The sequence below is a fragment of the Grampus griseus genome (genome assembly GCF_964374135.1).
Source record: "Grampus griseus genome assembly, chromosome: 9".
In the NCBI taxonomy this organism is placed as follows: domain Eukaryota; kingdom Metazoa; phylum Chordata; class Mammalia; order Artiodactyla; family Delphinidae; genus Grampus; species Grampus griseus.
The window spans coordinates 5,088,994-5,107,165 of NC_139003.1; the positions used below are offsets into that span (position 1 = coordinate 5,088,994).

The 18,172-nt window shown below is 39.4% G+C and overlaps 1 protein-coding gene across 16 annotated transcripts in view; it reads left to right on the forward strand.

Annotated features, from left to right (window-relative positions):
* Window positions 1-18,172, forward strand: part of KMT2C (lysine methyltransferase 2C) — a 294,524-nt gene that overhangs the window by 73,803 nt on the left and 202,549 nt on the right. For all 16 annotated transcript variants that reach the window (XR_014297239.1, XM_082662534.1, XM_082662543.1 and 13 more), the window contains exon 2: window positions 3,023-3,111. Coding sequence is in view for 15 of the 16 variants with exons in the window: in XM_082662534.1 (XP_082518660.1) it covers window positions 3,023-3,111 (89 nt within the window). In the remaining variant the exon portion in view is untranslated. The remainder of the gene's footprint in view (window positions 1-3,022; window positions 3,112-18,172) is intronic.

Sequence of the window (18,172 nt, forward strand, 5' to 3'; positions counted from 1 at the left end):
CCAAATACATTATATATAGTCATTGAGGTCTTGGCACTCTGGCTAAAGGGAACATGTTTGATTCCTGGCTCTCTGTGAGCTCTGGGACTTGTTCATATTGCAGCTCTTCTGTAATGGTTCTTTCCTTGGAAGCTGTTCCTTTTCAGCCTTGTGAGGTTTTATACCACAACTGTACAGTTTGGTATTCAGGTAAAAACTCAAGAGTACCCTTATGCAGATTTCTGGAGCTTTTTCTCTGCACAGCTCGCTCCTACTGCGTACTCTGTTCTACAAATTCTAGCGTCCTTTATCACCCTTAATGGATGATGGAGCATATGAATGCAATATGGAAATATAAGTATATTTATTTTATTTTTGACTGCGTCGGGTCTTAGTTGTGGTACGTGGGATCTTCATTGCGGCATATGCGTGATCCTTTGCTGAGGTGGGGCTCCTTGCTGTGGTGCTCAGGCTTCTCTAGTTGTGGTGTATGTGCTCTCTAGTTGTGGCCTGCGTGCTCAGTAGTTGCGGTGCTCGGGCTTAGTTGCCCTGAGGCATGTGGGGTCTTAGTTCCCCAACCAGGGATCGAAATGCATGTCCCCTGCATTGGGAGGCAGATTCTTGACCACTGAACCACCAGGGAAGTCCCTCTAAAGTTTTTTTTTTAAGTTAAACATAACTTAAACATAACTACTACTACTTAAACATAACTATTTGCCTTAATAAAATCTAAAAATAATTATTCTCTCTTTTTCTATGAACAATAAACTCAACCTTGCCCTGATAACCCTTTCCCATCAAGTTTTTGTCATCTCTTATTTGTTCTGCCTACTTTCCGCCTTCCCCTCATGAATGATGCTGTTTTGGCTGCTTGACTTGGTGTGTTATATTGGCAAATTTCTAATATTAAATTATACTTGCATTCTCATTATATTTATTGGTATTCTTTTCATCCATAGTTTTTTGGATATGTTAGGATTTTGCTTCAGTTATTTCCTTTTAATTTTTTTCTGTGGAATGAGGATGACTTTTTTTTTTTTTTTTTCCTGCGGTACGTGGGCCTCTCACTGTTGTAGCCTCTCCTGTTGCGGCGCACAGGCTCCGGACGCGCAGGCTCAGCGGCCATGGCTCACGGGCCCAACTGCTCCGCGGCATATGAGAACTTCCCAGACCGGGGCACGAACCCATGTCCCCTGCATCGGCAGGCAGACTCTCAACCACTGCGCCACCAGGGAAGCCCGAGGATGACTTTTTGACAGTGTGTAGTATTGCACTTATAAAACTATTTGGACTTTGATTGCTTTAACTTAAAAAAATTTTTATATCTCCTTTATTGGTTTTGATGGATTAATATCCTTTTAAAAATAAGATTTAGGGCTTCCCTGGTGGCGCAGTGGTTAAGAATCCACCTACCAACGCAGGGGACATGGGTTCGAGCCCTGGTCCGGGAAGATCCCACATGCCGCGGAGCAACTAAGCCCGTGCGCCACAACTACTGAGCCTGTGCTATAGAGCCTGCGAGCCACAACTACTGAAGCCCGCGTGACTAGAGCCTGTGTCCCACAACAAGAGAAGCCACCGCAGTGAGAAACCCACACATCACAATGAAGAGTAGCCTCTGCTCCCCACAACTAGAGAAAGCCTGCGCGCAGCAACAAAGACCCAACGCAGCCCAAAATAAATAAATACATAAAATTAAAAAAAAAGATTTAAATAGGTTTCCTGTTATTTAAAAGTCTTTTTTGCTTTACCTTTTCATATTATTTTTCTCTATTCTTTTCAACTCTTTAAGTATTTTTCAAATAAATACTGTGTTCGTTTGTACTTTTTCTTTTTAAGTAATGAAATAATTTAAAGCTCTGAAATTATCTGAATACTGCTTTGTCAATTTCTAAGTTTTTTTTAATATGTAATATCTTTATTTTTTCTTTCTTATTTTATGTGTTTAAAAACTGTTTTTGACTGACTTCTATCCTTTATGAGACCTCAAAAACTTTAAAGGTCTTTTCAGTTAATTGCATTGGGTAAGAGAATTGTACTTTACCATGATTCTTTTTTTTTTAAACATCTTTATTGAAGTATAATTGCTTTACAATGTTGTGTTAGTTTCTGCTGTGTAAGAAAGTGAACCAGCTATGTGTATACATATCTTCCCATATCCCCTCCCTCCCTATCCCACCCCTATAGGTGGTCACAAAGCACCAAACTGGTCTTACCATGACTCTTACGTTTATTTTACTTTACTGAAGTGTTTATAAATTAAAATCCATCACACTTGTAAGGCAAGTGTGATTAGATCATGCTTAATAGTTAGATTTTTTGTTTTTTGGTGGGGGTGGTTTGCAGGAGTGTGCCTCACTTTCTCCTTAAGGGGTAGGTGTCTTAAAAATGCAGACGTCTGGGCATCACTCCTCAATTTCATTAGATCTAGAGGTGTAACCTGGTGTGTGAACTTTGAACCCACTAGGTAGTTAAAAACCACTACTGTAGGGCTTCCCTGGTGGCGCAGTGCTTGAGAGTCTGCCTGCCGATGCAATGGACACGGGTTCATGTCCTGGTCCGGGAAGATCCCACGTGCCGCGGAGCGGCTGGGTCCGTGAGCCATGGCCACTGAGCCTGCGCGTCCGGAGCCTGTGCTCCGCAACAGGAGAGGCCACAGCAGTGAGAGGCCCGTGTACCGCAAAAAAAACCCCCAAAAAACAAAAAAACAAAAAACAAAAAAACAAAACCACTACTGTAGACAGAGGGAGTGATCTCAAGGTCTGGTAAAAGAGGGGAAAACCTAGCCTGGAGAATACTTACAGAAGTGAGTTATGATGACACAAACATATTAATATGGGCCTGTCCCCACATTTAGGTATAAGGAAGGGCTGAATATGTGGGAAAAATGACTGTAAAGTGTGATATTTACTATTTGATATGGTAAAGTAAGGGAAAAATTGCCTAAATTATTTTGTGTACCTTCAACTTGTGCTTTATTTTGAGTATAATTCTAAGATTTAATGTGTAACATTTAATTATATGTTTATTTCTTTGTCCATAGGCCTCGAAGTAGAGGAAAAAGTACAGTGGAAGATGAGGACAGCATGGATGGGCTGGAGACAACAGAAACAGAAAATACTGTGGAAACAGGTTTCAAAACTTAATTTAAAAATTTAAGAATTTACAGAATAATTTATATAGTTAGCTGTCGTCTATACACCGAGTTCTAAAACTTCCACGTGCTAGAGTAGTTTAATAAGTAATGACAAAGTGATAAAACTGAGTTTTCTCCCTTTTTTTCCCCTAAAGCTCTGATTTAGTAGAAATTGCTTAATCTCTGTAGAGAAATATTTTATTAAAGCAAAATTAAAACTGGAATAAACAGTAATTCCAGGCCATTCATATGATATCTCATGGGAGGTGTCTGGCTTATGAACCGTCTAGTGTTTGTTTATTGTGTTAGTATATATGTGAGGAAAAAATATGTTCCATTAGCAAATGATACTGTGAAATGCTGCGTGAGAGCAGAGCAAATACTTCCTAGTCTATGGGACTTTTAGGTGCCTTAAATAAGCTAATGTGTGTTTTGCATCTGCAAAAGGAAAATAGAATAGGTTGCCCAAAGTAGTTTCCAAAGTTTACAGCAAGTTAGTGATTTAATGAGCTGTCAACGGGACTAGGTTTCATATTGTGTTCACAGGATATCTACGCGCGATGGTCTGTCATTGTCAGTATTTTTACAGTTGTTGTTTAGACATAGCTGATAGGCTTTTTCTCTGATGTTGAATGTCACCACCTTGATGCTTACAGAATGTCATACAGTTTTTAGAGAAAATTAGAAATTGCTTTATCTTTTATAATATAATTTTCCATGAAATACTTTTGGTTGTCAAATGTGTTGCTATTATATCCATGTAATTCTTGGAAAAGCCTTCAAACGTTCTGCAGTTCTCATTCCTTTTTCCCATAGAGTCTAGTTAAGAAGAGCGACAGGAGAGAAGCTTGTAAGTTCAGAATTCTACATTTTACCCTTTGGTGTACATTCATTACCACATTATTTATTTATTTTTATAAATTTATTTATTTTATTTATGTTTTTTTTGGCTGTGTTGGGTCTTTGTTGCTGCATGCAGGCTTTCTCTAGTTTCGGTGAGCAGGGGCTACTGTTCATTGCGGTGCGCGGGCTTCTCATCGCGGTGGCTTCTCTTGTTGCCGAGCCTGGGCTCTAGATGTGCGGGCTTCAGTAGTTGTGGCATGCAGCCTTCAGTAGTTGTGGCTCGTGGATTCTAGAGTGCAGGCTCAGTCGTTGTGGCGCACGGGCTTAGTTGCTCCGCCGCATGTGGGATCTTCCCACACCAGGGCTCGAACTTGGGTCTCCTGCACTGGCAGGCAGATTCTTAACCTCTGTGCCACCAGGGAAGCCCCTCATTACCACATTACTTTAAACTTGGATTTATGTAAGTTCTCCACTAGTTATTTTTCATAGATTTTCCCCTTAATTTAAATTTTTTCTGTACTTTGTACCGTTACTTTCTTGTGAAAAGTTTTTTGTAATTTTAAGTGACATTTGCGGTGTAACGATTACTTACAAGTCCCTTTAAGCCAGTGCTCTAAGACTGTCCACAGGTCCCTTTTGGTTGCACTTACCAGAAGTCTCCTTGAGTACTCTGTCTTGTTCTCTGAAGATTTAGCACGTCCCTTTCCATTTTCCTCTCCTTCTCCCATTGTCAATTTTAATAATCTATTCAACACCCAGACCTTGTAGCTCCTTGATTTCCTCAAAATCCTCTTCTCCAGCCCACCTCAGTCACTCATTCTTATGGGCAAACTTTAGCCTTTATCACTGTATCACTTACTAGGACACTTGCTGTTTCACTTCCAAAGTCTCAGTTTCAACTGTCCTTACTATGCCTCTTCTTTCACTAGCTCACTTTTTCCTAATATCCGCGCCACAGAAATTCTTCAGACACACTGAATTCTCCAGCTCAGTGATCTTACTGATGGGGTCTGTCAGCCTCCTTTTCTAGTTCAGATTCCGTGATCCAGTATTGTAGCTGTTCCGTTATGCACCCTAAACTCCTTTGCCATCCTCCCACTATTTTGCTTTCATAGCAAAACTCAGACTCTGCATTTTAGCAGCGAAAAGGGCTGGAGAAAACCATAAACTTGCTGACTGGTGGCATTTTAAATTTATGACCTCAAATCTCAAGTGGGTCATGATTGCTATCCTTCACTCACTATAGTCTACTTAGAATTCCCTCTCCCATTATCAGGGATAATTCTTTCACCACCTTTTCTTCTCCCTTCAAACTTCTGACACCTCATTTTTCAGTTGATGATCCTGCTATTTCAATGAAAAAATAAATAGAAGCCATCAGGAAAGAAATTCCACATTCATCCGCAATCAGATCTCCTTTCTTGCTTGTGTCTCTGTCCATCTATTTTATTATACCTTCCTAACTTAAAGTGGGATGAAAAGTCTCTGGGGTCATCTACAGCCAACTCTTCTACCTGCGTCCTGGATTCTGTCCCGTTTGCGCCTTCGGTTTTCCTTGGTTTCTGGTATCAAGAATTTCCTCTCTCAGTGAAATCATTTCCATTAGTATTAGCATTTGTTGCAGTATCACCCTTCTTAAACATAAGTAACTTCTCGTGGTCAGCTACCCCTTTTAGCTACCATATTGCACCTTTGCTCATCTTTATAGCAAAAGCCCTTGAAAGAATTGTCTATACTTATGGTTGTTACTTATTTTTGACCATGTTTTCATGACCCTACTCCAGTCAGGCTTTCTTCCTCCTGCTCTCCCAGAGGTGGTTTTGATTTCATATTTTGCCAAAACCACTGTTCAGTCTCTGTCCTCCTGAGGTATTCAGTGTCATTTTCACACAGCTAACCATTTTCAGGAGGAAAACTTTTTGTTTTAATTTGGCTTTTTCAGGACGCCACATTCTCTTGCTTTTTCCTATCTCACTGATCTCTTTTGCTCATCTCACAGATTAGGTGGTCTCATTTAGTTCAGTTGCTTTAAATATTATGTATGTGCTGGTAGCTCTAAAAATTATATTACCAGCACTTTTCTTGCTTTGAACACAACCAGTATCTTCAGCTTACTTCTTAACATCTCCTCTTCGATGTCTTAAGAGGGTCTCAAACTTAATGTGTCTTCTGTGGAACTGTTTACTGTTGTCCCAAAACCTTCTATTCGTCCAGTGTTCCCACCTCAGTAAATGACATCGTGGATTGTTCAGGCTCGAAATATGCAGCCTGTTGGAAAATGCTTTGGGCTTTACCTTGATAATCCTGCCTGATTTCAGTCACCTCTCATCTCCTCCTCTGCTGTCACTCCAGAACTAGTCACCACCACTGCTTGTGTGGACCGCTGCAGGAGCTTCCCAACTGGTCTTGCTGCTTTTACTCTCACTCCATTCTAGTTTTGTTCTTCATGTAGTAGTGGAGTGAGCTTTTAATTAAAACCCAAAGTAAGAGTGTTTTATTTCCCTTCTGTAAACTATTCAAGGCCTCCAGGGATACTTAAAAGAAAACCTAAAGTCCATATATGATCTTCAAGCTCTACTGACCTTGGCTACCTGTCCAACCACATCTCCTGTCTTCCCCTTGCTCTCTGGGCTCCAGCCATATTCCTTTTTCAGGCACTTGAACTTTTTGTCTTCTTTGCTTAGAATGCCTTTCTCCCAGATACTCATGGAACTTTCTGCCGTACATCAGTCAAATTTCTACCCAGTGCTGTCTTGTTGGAGAGGCCTTTCCTGACCAACCTGTCGAAAAGCAGCACTTGTCGTGCTCTATCCTCTTCTTCTGCTTTACTTCTCCTCCTAGTATTTAACAGATATGACATTATAATTCATATTTGTTTGTGTGCCTTTCATACTAAAACATAAACTTCATGAGGTCAGGGATTTGTTTTGTTCATTGATTTATTCCCAGTGCCCAGAATACTTCTAGGCATATGAGCATATGATAGGCATTGATGCCGTGTATATATACATACATATATATATAGAGAGAGAGAGAGAGAGAGAGAGTATATTTATCCTGTCCTTCCGTATGAAAGTTAAATAAAGCCAATTGTGTTAGTCTTTGCTCTGTCTTTGTGCTTGGAAAGACCTTTGTCCAGTTCCTTTAGTGAACACATAGGGCAAGGAGAATAGTAAAGAAAAGGATAAAGAACAATTGTTAAAATTGCCAACCTGCAAGCAAAGAGAAGAAAGAGTTTCGTAAATTTCTAATCAATTTAAAAGCACATTCCAGTTGACTGCAAGACTTTGACATCTCTGCACGTCTCCAGGCCCAGGATTTATTGGAAGGTCTCTTACTCTGTGAATTGTGTGCCTTGACACATTTCTTTAACGATTTGTAGTAATTTAAGAGTATTTATTAAAATGAGTACTCTTTTAAGGTGTGTGTGTGGGGTGAGGGTAAGTGATAGGAATGAGTATCCTACAAGTGGTCATTGGGAAAGTAGCAAGAATTCTCACAAGTTTTTATGGTAAGAAAAATCCTCTCTTTTGGAGGTGGTGCGACTGTTGCCAGTTCTGTGTCCATTTTTCTTTATGAATAAAATCAACTTGAATGAAGTGCTAGTTACTTGAGGAGAGAAATTCCACTTTTCTTTGAGAGTCATTATATAATCAGGGTTTTGCAAACTTGTTTTAGTTAATTATAATTGGTTAATTATGATTTAGCTAATTATAATTAAACCTTTTTTTTTTTTAAACTGCTGAAGTTGTCATTGTGTGGCTAGTGGGAGCCCCTTTTTGGCTGGCTTCTTAATCCTTTTTAATATCTCAAAATGTTTCAAAGCTATTGCTCGTTGGCAAGAATATTTTTCAGGCCTATCTTTAATACTCTGCCTCAGGATATGAAATTGCCTACTCTGTAAGAGTACTAGTTCTTTTTAGTGGAGAATAGTATGAGAGATCAAAGTCTAGGCTGTAGGGATGCATATCATATTGTTTCTGTTGAGAATTAGTTATGTTAGTCCATTCTAGTGATATACTAGTAATTATATAGATGAGAGGCTGTATATACATGCTTAGAAATATCAGTTCACATTCATACTTTCAGGTAACCACTAGCATAGTTTTTTAAATAGACTTTAGTTTGTTGTTTGTTTTTTTTTTTGCGGTACGCGGGCCTCTCACTGTTGTGGCCTCTCCCGTTGCAGAGCACAGGCTCCGGATGCGCAGGCTCAGCGGCCATGGCTCACGGGCCCAGCCGCTCCACGGCATGTGGGATCCTCCCAGACCGGGGCACGAACCCGTGTCTCCTGCATCGGCAGGCGGACTGTCAACCACTGGGCCACCAGGGAAGCCCTAGACTTTAGTTTTTAGAACAGTTACAGGTTTACAGCAAAATTGAGTGGAAGGCACAGATACTCCCCATTTACCTCCTGCCCCTACACACGCATAGCCTCCCGTTTATCAGCACTCCCACCAGCATTGGTGCATCTGTTATGATTGATGAAACTACAGTGACACAGTATTTTCACCTTAAGTCCGTAGTTTACATTAGGGTTCACTCTTGGTGGTATACATTCTGTAGGTTTGGGAAGAATGTATAATGACATGTATCAGTCAATATAGTATCATACAGATACTTTCACTGCCCTGAAAATCTTCTGTGCTATGCCTATTCATCCTTTCCTCCCCTCTAAGCCCTGGCAACCATTGTTCTTTTTTCTGTCTCCATAGTTTTGTCTTTTCCAAAATGTAATATAATTGGAATCATACCATATGTAGCCTTTTCACATTGGCTCATTTCACTTAGTAATATACATTTACGGTTCTTTTCATGGCTTGAAAACTCATTTCTTTTTATTGCTGAAAAATATTCTGTTGTATGTATGTACAGCAGTTTATCTGTTCACCTACTAAAGGACACCTTGGTTGCTTCTAGGTTTTTGCAATTATGGATAAAGCTGCTGTAAACATTTGTGTGCAGAGTTTTGTGTGGACATAAGTTTTCAGCTCCTTTGGGTAAATACTGAGGAGCATGATTGCTGGGTCATATGGTGAGAGTATGTTTAGTTTTGTGAGAAACGGGCCAAACCATTTTCCAAAGTAGATGTACCATTTTGCATTCCCACCAGCAATGAATGAGAGTTCCTGTTGCTTCACAGCCTCACCAGCATTTGGAGTTGTCAGTGTTCTGGATTTTGGCCATTCTGATAGGTGTTTAATAGTATCTCATTGTTTTAATTTACACTTCCCTGATAACATATGATGAGGGATACCTTTTTATATGCTTATTTTCCATCTGTATATCTTCTTCCACTACTCTGTTAAATTCTTTGACTCATTTTTTAATCAGGTTGTTCATTTTCTTATTTTTGAGTTTTAAGAGTTCTTCATATAATCTGGATAAGAGTCCTTTACCAGATACATCTCTTGCAAATATTTTCTTCTAGTCTGTGGCTTGTCTTTATGTATCTCTTGGCAATGTTTTCTGCAGAGCAGAAATTTTAAATTTTAATGAAGTCTATCTAGTGTATCATTTATTTCTCTCATGTATCATGCTTTTGGTGTTGTATCTAAAAAGCCATTGCCAAACCCAAGGTCATCTAGATTTTCTCCTGTGTTATCTTCTAGGAGTTTTATAGTTTTACATTTCACATTCTGTGATCCTTTTTTTTTTTTTTTTTTGCGGTACGTGGGCCTCTCACTGTTGCGGCCTCTCCCATTGCAGAGCACGGGCTCCGGACGTGCAGGCTCAGCGGCCATGGCTCACGGGCCCAGCTGCTCTGCGGCATGTGGGATCTTCCCGGACCGGGGCACGAACCCATGTCCCCTGCATCGGCAGGCGGACTCTCAACCACTGCGCCACCAGGGAAGCCCCTGTGATCCATTTTGAGTTAATTTTTGTGAAGAGTGTAAGGTTTGTGTCTAGATTCTTTTTTTGTGTGTGCTTGGATGTCCATTTGTTCCAGCACCATCTGTTGACAAGGCTGTTTCCTAAAGTGGAAGCTTAGTTTATTGAGTTTAGATTCTTCTTTTTTTTAAAAAAATTATTTATTTATTTTTGGCTGTGTTGGGTCTTCGTTGCTGTGCGCGAGCTTTCTCTAGTTGCGGTGAGTGGGAGCTGCTCTTCATTGTGGTTCACAGGCTTCTCATTGCAGTGGCTTCTCTTGTTGTGGAGCATGGGCTCTAGGCACGTGGGCTTCAGTAGTTGCGGCATGCAGGCTCAGTAGTTGTGGCTCACAGGCTCTAGGGCACAGGCTCAGTAGTTGTGGCACACAGGCTTAGTTGCTCTGCGGCATGTGGGATCTTCCCGGACCAGAGATCGAACCCGTGTCCCCTGCATTGGCAGGCGTATTCTTAACCACTGCGCCACCAGGGAAGCCCGCCTTGTTTGTTATATATGCATTCAATGCTGTGAATTTCCCTTATTCCCATTGTGGTCTGAGAGCAGACATTGTATGATTTTTATTATTTTAAATTTGTGTCAAGGCACAGAAACAAATTTATTTGGTCTGTTGGTAAATGTTCCATCTGACCTGGAGAAGAATGTGTATTCTGCTACTGTTGGATGAAGTAGTCTAAAGATGTGCATTATATCCAGTTGATTGATGGTGGTGTTGAGTTCAACTATGTCGTTACAGATTTTTTGTCTGCTGGATCTGTTTTTGATAGGTGGCTATTAACATCCCCATATATAATAGTGGATTTATATATTCGTCCTTGTAGTTCTATCAGTTTTTGCCTCATGTATTTTGACACTCTGTTGTTAGGTGCATATGTATGTGTTAAGGATTTTTATGTGTTGTTGGAGAATTGACCCTTTTATTATTATGTAGTGTTTCTCTTTATCCCTGAGAACTTAACTTGTTATGATGTCTGCTGTGTCTGAAAGCTTCTGCTCTTTTTTTTATCTGAACAAATTTTCAGTATTCAAGTATTACAGTATTATTAACTATAGTCATCATGTTGGTACATTAGATCTCCAGACATATTCATTCTATAAAACTGCAAGTTTGTACCCTTTGACCAACAGCTCCTCATTTTCCCCACCCCGTGGTAACTACTGTTCTTCTCTCTGGCCAACTTTACATTTTTTATTAGAATTTTGACTTAGTTTGTTAGTTTTTCTAGGCTGTAGACTTTTCAGAGTCCCACCGGAGGGAACTTTCCCCAGATTGTCCCTGGTACATCAGTTCCATTCTTAAGAGTCTAGAGTCGGTGAGCATTTGTTTGAACCCTTCCTTCCATATTTTATTTTATTTTATTTTTATTATTATTTTTTTGTGCGGTACGCGGACCTCTCACTGTTGTGGCCTCTCCCGTTGTGGAGCACAGGCTCCGGACGCGCAGGCTTAGCGGCCACGGCTCACGGGCCCAGCCGCTCCGCGGCATGTGTGATCTTCCCGGACCGGGGCATGAACCCGTGTCCCCTGCATCGGCAGGCGGACTCCCAACCACTGCGCCACCAGGGAAGCCCCTTCCTTCCATATTTTAATTAACGCAAGGTTAAATGACACCTTCAGACTGTATCGTTAACAGTTTTATCCAGCACTCTTAGTTCATACTAGACTTCAGTCTTGCCCAGGGTACCTCATTTCTCACAAAGGAAGAACATAATCAAACTGGGTGCATGCTCGTGTCTTGGCTTTCACTCTATATAGACCACTCTCTCAATTATCCAGGTCTTTTTTAAAGAATTACCTCAACTCTTCGCTTTGTGAATACCCACCCTCAACTCCCTTTTCAGAAGTTCTGCCTTGATCATTAGACTTCACTAAGCCTATTTCTCTAGAGTTTTTGCATAGCCCGAAGTGTCTGTACCTTAATTCTATGTGGAGACATTTTTAACTGATACTGTGTTTTACCTGAAAGTCTAGACATGATATTTAATCCTTCTTTATTTTTGAATGAGTTTAGCAGATCTGGAGGCAAAACTTCTCACTAAAAGCCCTGAGAAGGGGAGCTATTATAAATGATACATTAAAAAAAAAACCCAAAAAACACCTGTCTTCCAGTTGTATATAACTAATATATAAAAATATGATTTATGTCAATATTTGTATGTTTGCTTAAACTTATTTGTATCATCAGTTGTAGAAACTTTTGTGTATGTCGTTTCCAACTTATGGAGTAAATGTTTACTTAGTTTTTATTAATTACTTAAACCAAAAAAAAGGTGTTTAAGGCTAGATTTTGTTTTAACATGATTCCTAGTGTTTTCCCTAGGTTTCGATATTATTTTTATTATCCTTATTTTCTAAATGTATTTTAATTGTAGTTTTGGTCTCCTCTTTGACTTCTGAGCTGTTTTAAGAGAGTTTAAAAAGTTTCCAATTGTTTGTGTGGATTTTCTCCTTGATTTTTGTTATTCATTTCTAATTTTATTATATTTCGTTGGTTTTGTATACTTTCTACATTTTGGAATTTGAGGTTTCTTGACGTATTCATCAGCTTTGGAAAATTCTCAGATATTATATATTCAACTACTGCTTTTGTATCATTCTTTGTTTCTTCTAACTAAATGTTCATTAGACTGTTTCACTGTGTTTGTTACCATTTACCCTCTCTTTTAAATTTTTTTAATACTTTTGTTCCACTGTCCTTTGTTCTAAACAGATCATTCTAGATAGATCTTACAGTTTTCTTATCCCCTTTTAACCATGTAATCGCTTGTTAAACATAACAATTGAGTCCATTTATTATGTTTTAAAAGTTCTGGGCTTCCCTGGTGGCGCAGTGGTTGAGAGTCCGCCTGCCGATGCAGGGGACACGGGTTTGTGCCCCGGTCCGGGCAGATTCCACATGCCACGGAACGGCTGGGCCCGTGAGCCATGGCCGCTGGGCCTGTGCGTCCGGAGCCTGTGCTCCGCAACGGGAGAGGCCACAACACTGAGAGGCCTGCGTACCGCAAAAAAAAAAAAAGTTCTTTATTCAAGTTTGCAACTTTTTGTAGTTCTTAGTTCCCTCCTGAAAATTTTAATGCTCTGATTTTATTACCTTTAACATGGTAAATACAGTTGGTTTAAAATTTTTGTTTGATTATTGCAGTATCTGGAGTTGTTTCGTTTCAGTTGTTTCTGCTCATTCTTGCTCATGTCATCCTGTCTCCTCATGTAACTGATTATGTATGCTTGTGTGCTGGACAATTTATTTGTAGAAATAGATTGATGTTTTTCCCCTAAAAGATAGTTTTTCTTTGATATTTTTTTTTTTTTTTTTTTTTTTACTGGTACCTAGGGGCACTAGTATTTTAGGAGCACCTCAGTTCAGTTTCATGTCTCTATTTTCTGTTCCAAGCATGTAACTCAAAGCTGTGCAGCACTCCTTGCAGAGATTGATTTCTGGTTCATTTTTCCTGTTGATGTCCGCAACTTAGGGGTTCCTGCCATCTTGAGTTCCCATTCCCTGGATGGTTGTAGACTTCTAGGACTATCGATGAGTCTGTTGAAAGTCACAGTGCGTGCTCTTGGTTGCCTTTTCCTGAGCAGCCGACACCCCCATGGGAAATGCAGCCCTGAATATCAGGCTTACCTTCCTTTAGTAATTCTTTACAACCTTGTTAGTTTTTTGATGCTTTTAGGACATTTTTACTTTCAAAAATATTTTACTCAGTTTTCTTGTCTTCAGTGGGAGGGTTGTTTCAAATTACCTAGTCTGCTGTTAGAGAAGTAGATGTTCTCTGGAGTTTTCTCTGCATTCTTTTTGTTTTTTGAATGGATTAGTTATCCATTTTATACATATTAGGGTATACATGTCAATCCCAATCTCCAATTCATCCCCCCCGTCCCCTCTTGGTGTCCATAGGTTTGTTGTCTACATCTGTGTCTCAATTTCCTCCCTGCAGACTGCTTCATCTGTACCATTTTTCTAGGTTTGACATATATGGGTTAACATACGATACTTGTTTTTCTCTTTCTGACTTACTTTACTCTGTATGACAGTCTCTGGATCCATCCATGTCTCTACAAATGACCCAATTTCGTTCCTTTTTATGGGTGAGTAATATTCTATTGTATATATGTACCACATCTTCTTTATCCATTTGTCTGTTGATGGGCATTTAGGTTGCTTCCATGACCTGGCTATTGTAAATAGTGCTGCAAAGAACATTGGGGTGCATGTGTCTTTTTGAATTATGGTTTTCTCTGGGTATATGCCCAGTAGTGGGATTGCTGAGTCATATGGTAGTTCTAGTTTTAGTTTTTTAAGGACCCTCTATACTGTTCTCCATAGTGGCTGTATCAATTTACATTCTCACCAATAGTGCAAGAGGGTTCCCTTTCCTCCACACCCTCTCCAGCGTTTGTAGTTTGTAGATTTTCTGATGATGCCCATTCTAACTGGTGTGAGGTGATACCTCATTGTAGTTTTGATTTGCATTTCTGTAATGATTAGTGATGCTGAGCAGCTTTTCATGTGCTTCTTGGCCGTCTGTATGTCTTCTTTGGAGAAATGTCTATTTAGGTCTTCTGCCCATTTTTGGATTGGGTTATTTGTTTTTTTAATATTGAGCTGCATGAGCTGTTTATATATTTTGGAGATTAATCCTTTGTCTGTCGATTCGTTTGCAAATATTTTCTCCCATTCTGAGGGTTGTCTTTTCAACTTTTTTTTTTTTTTTTTGTGGTATGCGGGCCGCTCACTGTTGTGGCCTCTCCCGCTGCAGAGCACAGGCTCTGGATGCGCAGGCTCAGCGGCCATGTCTCACGGACCCAGCCACTCCGCGGCATGTGGGATCCTCCTGGACCGGGGCACGAACCCGTGTCCCCTGCATCGGCAGGTGGACTCTCAACCACTGCGCTGCCAGGGAAGCCCTGTCTTTTCATCTTGTTTGTAGTTTCCTTTACTTTGCAAAAGCTTTTAAGTTTCAGTAGGTCCCATTTGTTTATTTTTGTTTTTATTTCCATTACTCTAGGAGGTGGATCAAAAAAGATCTTGCTGTGATTTATGTCAAAGAGTGTTCTTCCTATGTTTTCCTCTAAGAGTTTTATAGTGTCCGGTCTTACATTTAGGTCTCTAATCCATTTTGAGTTTATTTTTGGGTATGGTGTTAGGGAGTGTTCTAATTTCATTCCTTTACATGTAGCTGTCCAGTTTTCCCAGCACCACTTATTGAAGAGACTGTCTTTTCTCCATTGTATATACTTACCTCCTTTGTCATAGATTAGTTGACCATAGGTACGTGGGTTTATCTCTGGGCTTTCTATCCTGTTCCATTGATCTGTATCACTGTTTTAGTGCCAGTACCATATTGTCTTGATTACTGTAGCTTTGTAGTATAGTCTGAAGTCAGGCAGTCTGATTCCTCCAGCTCCGTTTTTTCCCCTCAAGACTGCTTTGGCTATTCGGGGTCTTTTGTGTCTCCACACAAATTTTAAGATTTTTTTGTTCTAGTTCTGTAAAAAATGCCATTGGTAATTTGATAGGGATTACACTGAATCTGTAGATTGCTTTGGGTAGTATAATCATTTTCACAATATTGATTCTTCCAATCCAAGAAAACAGTATATCTCTTGATCTGTTGGTGTCATCTTTAATTTCTTTCATCAGTGTCTTATAGTTTTCTGCCTCTGGGTCTTTTGTCTCCTTCTGTAGGTTTACTCCTAGGTGTTTTATTCTTTTTGTTGCAATGGTAAATGGGAGTGTTTCCTTGATTTCTCTTCCAGATTTTTTCATCATTAGTGTATAGGAATGCAAGAGATTTCTGTGCATTAATTTTGTATCCTGCAACTTTACCAAATTCATTGATTAGCTCTATTAGTTTTCTGGTAGCATCTTTAGGATTCTCTATGTATAGTATCATGTCATCTGCAAATAGTGACAGTTTTACTTCTTCTTTTCCTAATTGTATTTCTTTTATTTCTTTTTCTTCTCTGATTGCCGTGGCTAGGACTTCCAAAACTATGTTGAATAATAGTGGTGAGAGTGGACATCTTTGTCTTTTTCCTGATCTTAGATGAAATGCTTTCAGTTTTTCACCATTGAGAATGATGTTTGCTGTGGTTTGTTGTATATGGCCTTTATTATGTTGAGGTAGGTTCCCTCTATGCCCCCTTTCTGGAGAGTTTTTATCATAAATGGGTGTTGAATTTTGTCAAAAGCTTTTTGTGCATCTACTGAGATGATCATATGGTTTTTATTCTTCAGTCTGTTAATATGGGTTAACACATTGATTGATTTGCATATATTGAAGAAACCTTGCATCCCTGAGATAAATCCCACTTGATCATGGTGTATGGTCCGTTTAATGTGTTGTTGGATTCTGTTTGCTAGTATTTTGTTGAGGATTTTTGCATCTATGTTCATCAGTGATATTGGTCTGTAATTTTCTTTTTTTGGAGTATCTTTGTCTGGTTTTGGTATCAGGGTGATGGTGGCCTCATAGAATGAGTTTGGGAGTGTTCCTTCCTCTGCAATTTTTTGGAAGAGTTTGAGAAGGATGGGTATTAGCTCTTCTCTAAATGTTTGATAGAATTCACCTGTGAAGCCATCTGGTCCTGGACTTCTGCTTTTTTGAAGATTTTTAATCACAGTTTCAATTTCATTATTTGTGATTGGTCTGTTCATATTTTCTATTTCTTCCTGGTTCAGTCTTGGAAGGTTTTACCTTTCTAAGAATTTGTCCATTTCTTCCAGGTTGTCCATTTTATTGATATAGAGTTGCTTGTAGTAGTCTCTTAGGATACTTTGTATTTCTGTAGTGTCTGTTGTAACTTCTCCATTTTCATTTCTAATTATATTGATTTGAATCCTCTCCCTCTTTTTCTTGATGAGTCTGGCTAATGGTTTATTAATTTTGTTTATCTTCTCAAGGAACCAGATTTTAGTTTTATTGATCTTTGCTATCGTTTTCTTTGTTTCTATTTCATTTATTTCTGCTCTGATCTTTATGATTTCTTTCCTTCTACTATGGGTTTTGTTTGTTCTTCTTTCTCTAGTTCCTTTTGGTGTAAGTTTAGATTGTTTATTTGAGAGTTTTTTTGTTTCTTGATGTAGGCTTGTATTGCTGTAAACTCCCCTCTTAGAACTGCTTTTGCTGCATCCCATAGGTTTTGGATCGTCATGTTTTCATTGTCATTTGTCTCTAGGTATTTTTCAATTTCCTCTTTGATTTCTTTTTATTTTGCAGTACGCAGGCCTCTCACCGTTGCGGCCTCTCCCGTTGCGGAGCACAGGCTCCGGATGCACAGGCTCACCAGCCATGGCTCATGGGCCCAGCCATTCCGCGGCACGTGGGATCTTCCTGGACCGGGGCACGAACCCGTGTCCTCTGCATTGGCAGGAGGACTCTCAACCATTGCGCCACCAGGGAAGCCCCTCTTTGATTTCTTCAATGATCTCTTGGTTATTTTGTAACGTATTGTTTAGTCTCCGTGTGTTTGTGTTTTTTACGTTTTTTCCCCTGTAATTGATTTCTAATCTCATAGCGTTGTGGTCAGAAAAGATGCTTGATATGATTTCAGTTTTCTTAAATTTACTGAGGCTTGATTTGTGACCCAAGATGTGGTCTGTCCTGGAGAATGTTCTGTGCGCACTTGAGAAGAAAGTGTAATCTGCTGTTTTTGGATGGAATGTCCTATAAATATTAATTAAATCTATCTGGTCTGTTGTGTCATTTAAAGCTTCTTGTTTCCGTAGTAATTTTCTGTTTGGATGATCTGTCCATTGGTGTAAGTGAGGTGTTAAAGTCCCCCACTATTATTGTGTTATTGTTGATTGCCTTTTTTATAGCTGTTAGCAGTTGCCTTATGTATTGAGATGCTGCTATGTTGGGAGCATATATATTTATAATTGTTATATCTTCTTCTTGGATTGATCCCTTGATCATTATGTAGTATCCTTTCTTGTCTCTTGTAACCTTCTGTATTTTAAAGTCTATTTTATCTGATATGAGTATTGCTACTCCAGCTTTCTTTTGATTTCCATTTGCATGGAATATCTTTTTCCATCCCCTCACTTTCAGTCTGTATGTGTCCCTAGGTCTGAAGTGGGTTGCTTGTAGATAGCATATATATGGGTCTTGTTCTTGTATCCATTCAGTGAGCCTGTGTCTTTTGGTTGGAGCGTTTAATCCATTCACATTTACGGTAATTATTGATATGTATGTTTCTATTACCATTTTCTTAAATGTTTTGGGTTTGTTTTAGTAGGTCCTTTTCTTCTCTTGTGTTTCCCACTTAGAAAAGTTCCTTTAGCATTTGTTCTAGAGCTGGTTTGGTGGTGCTGAATTCTT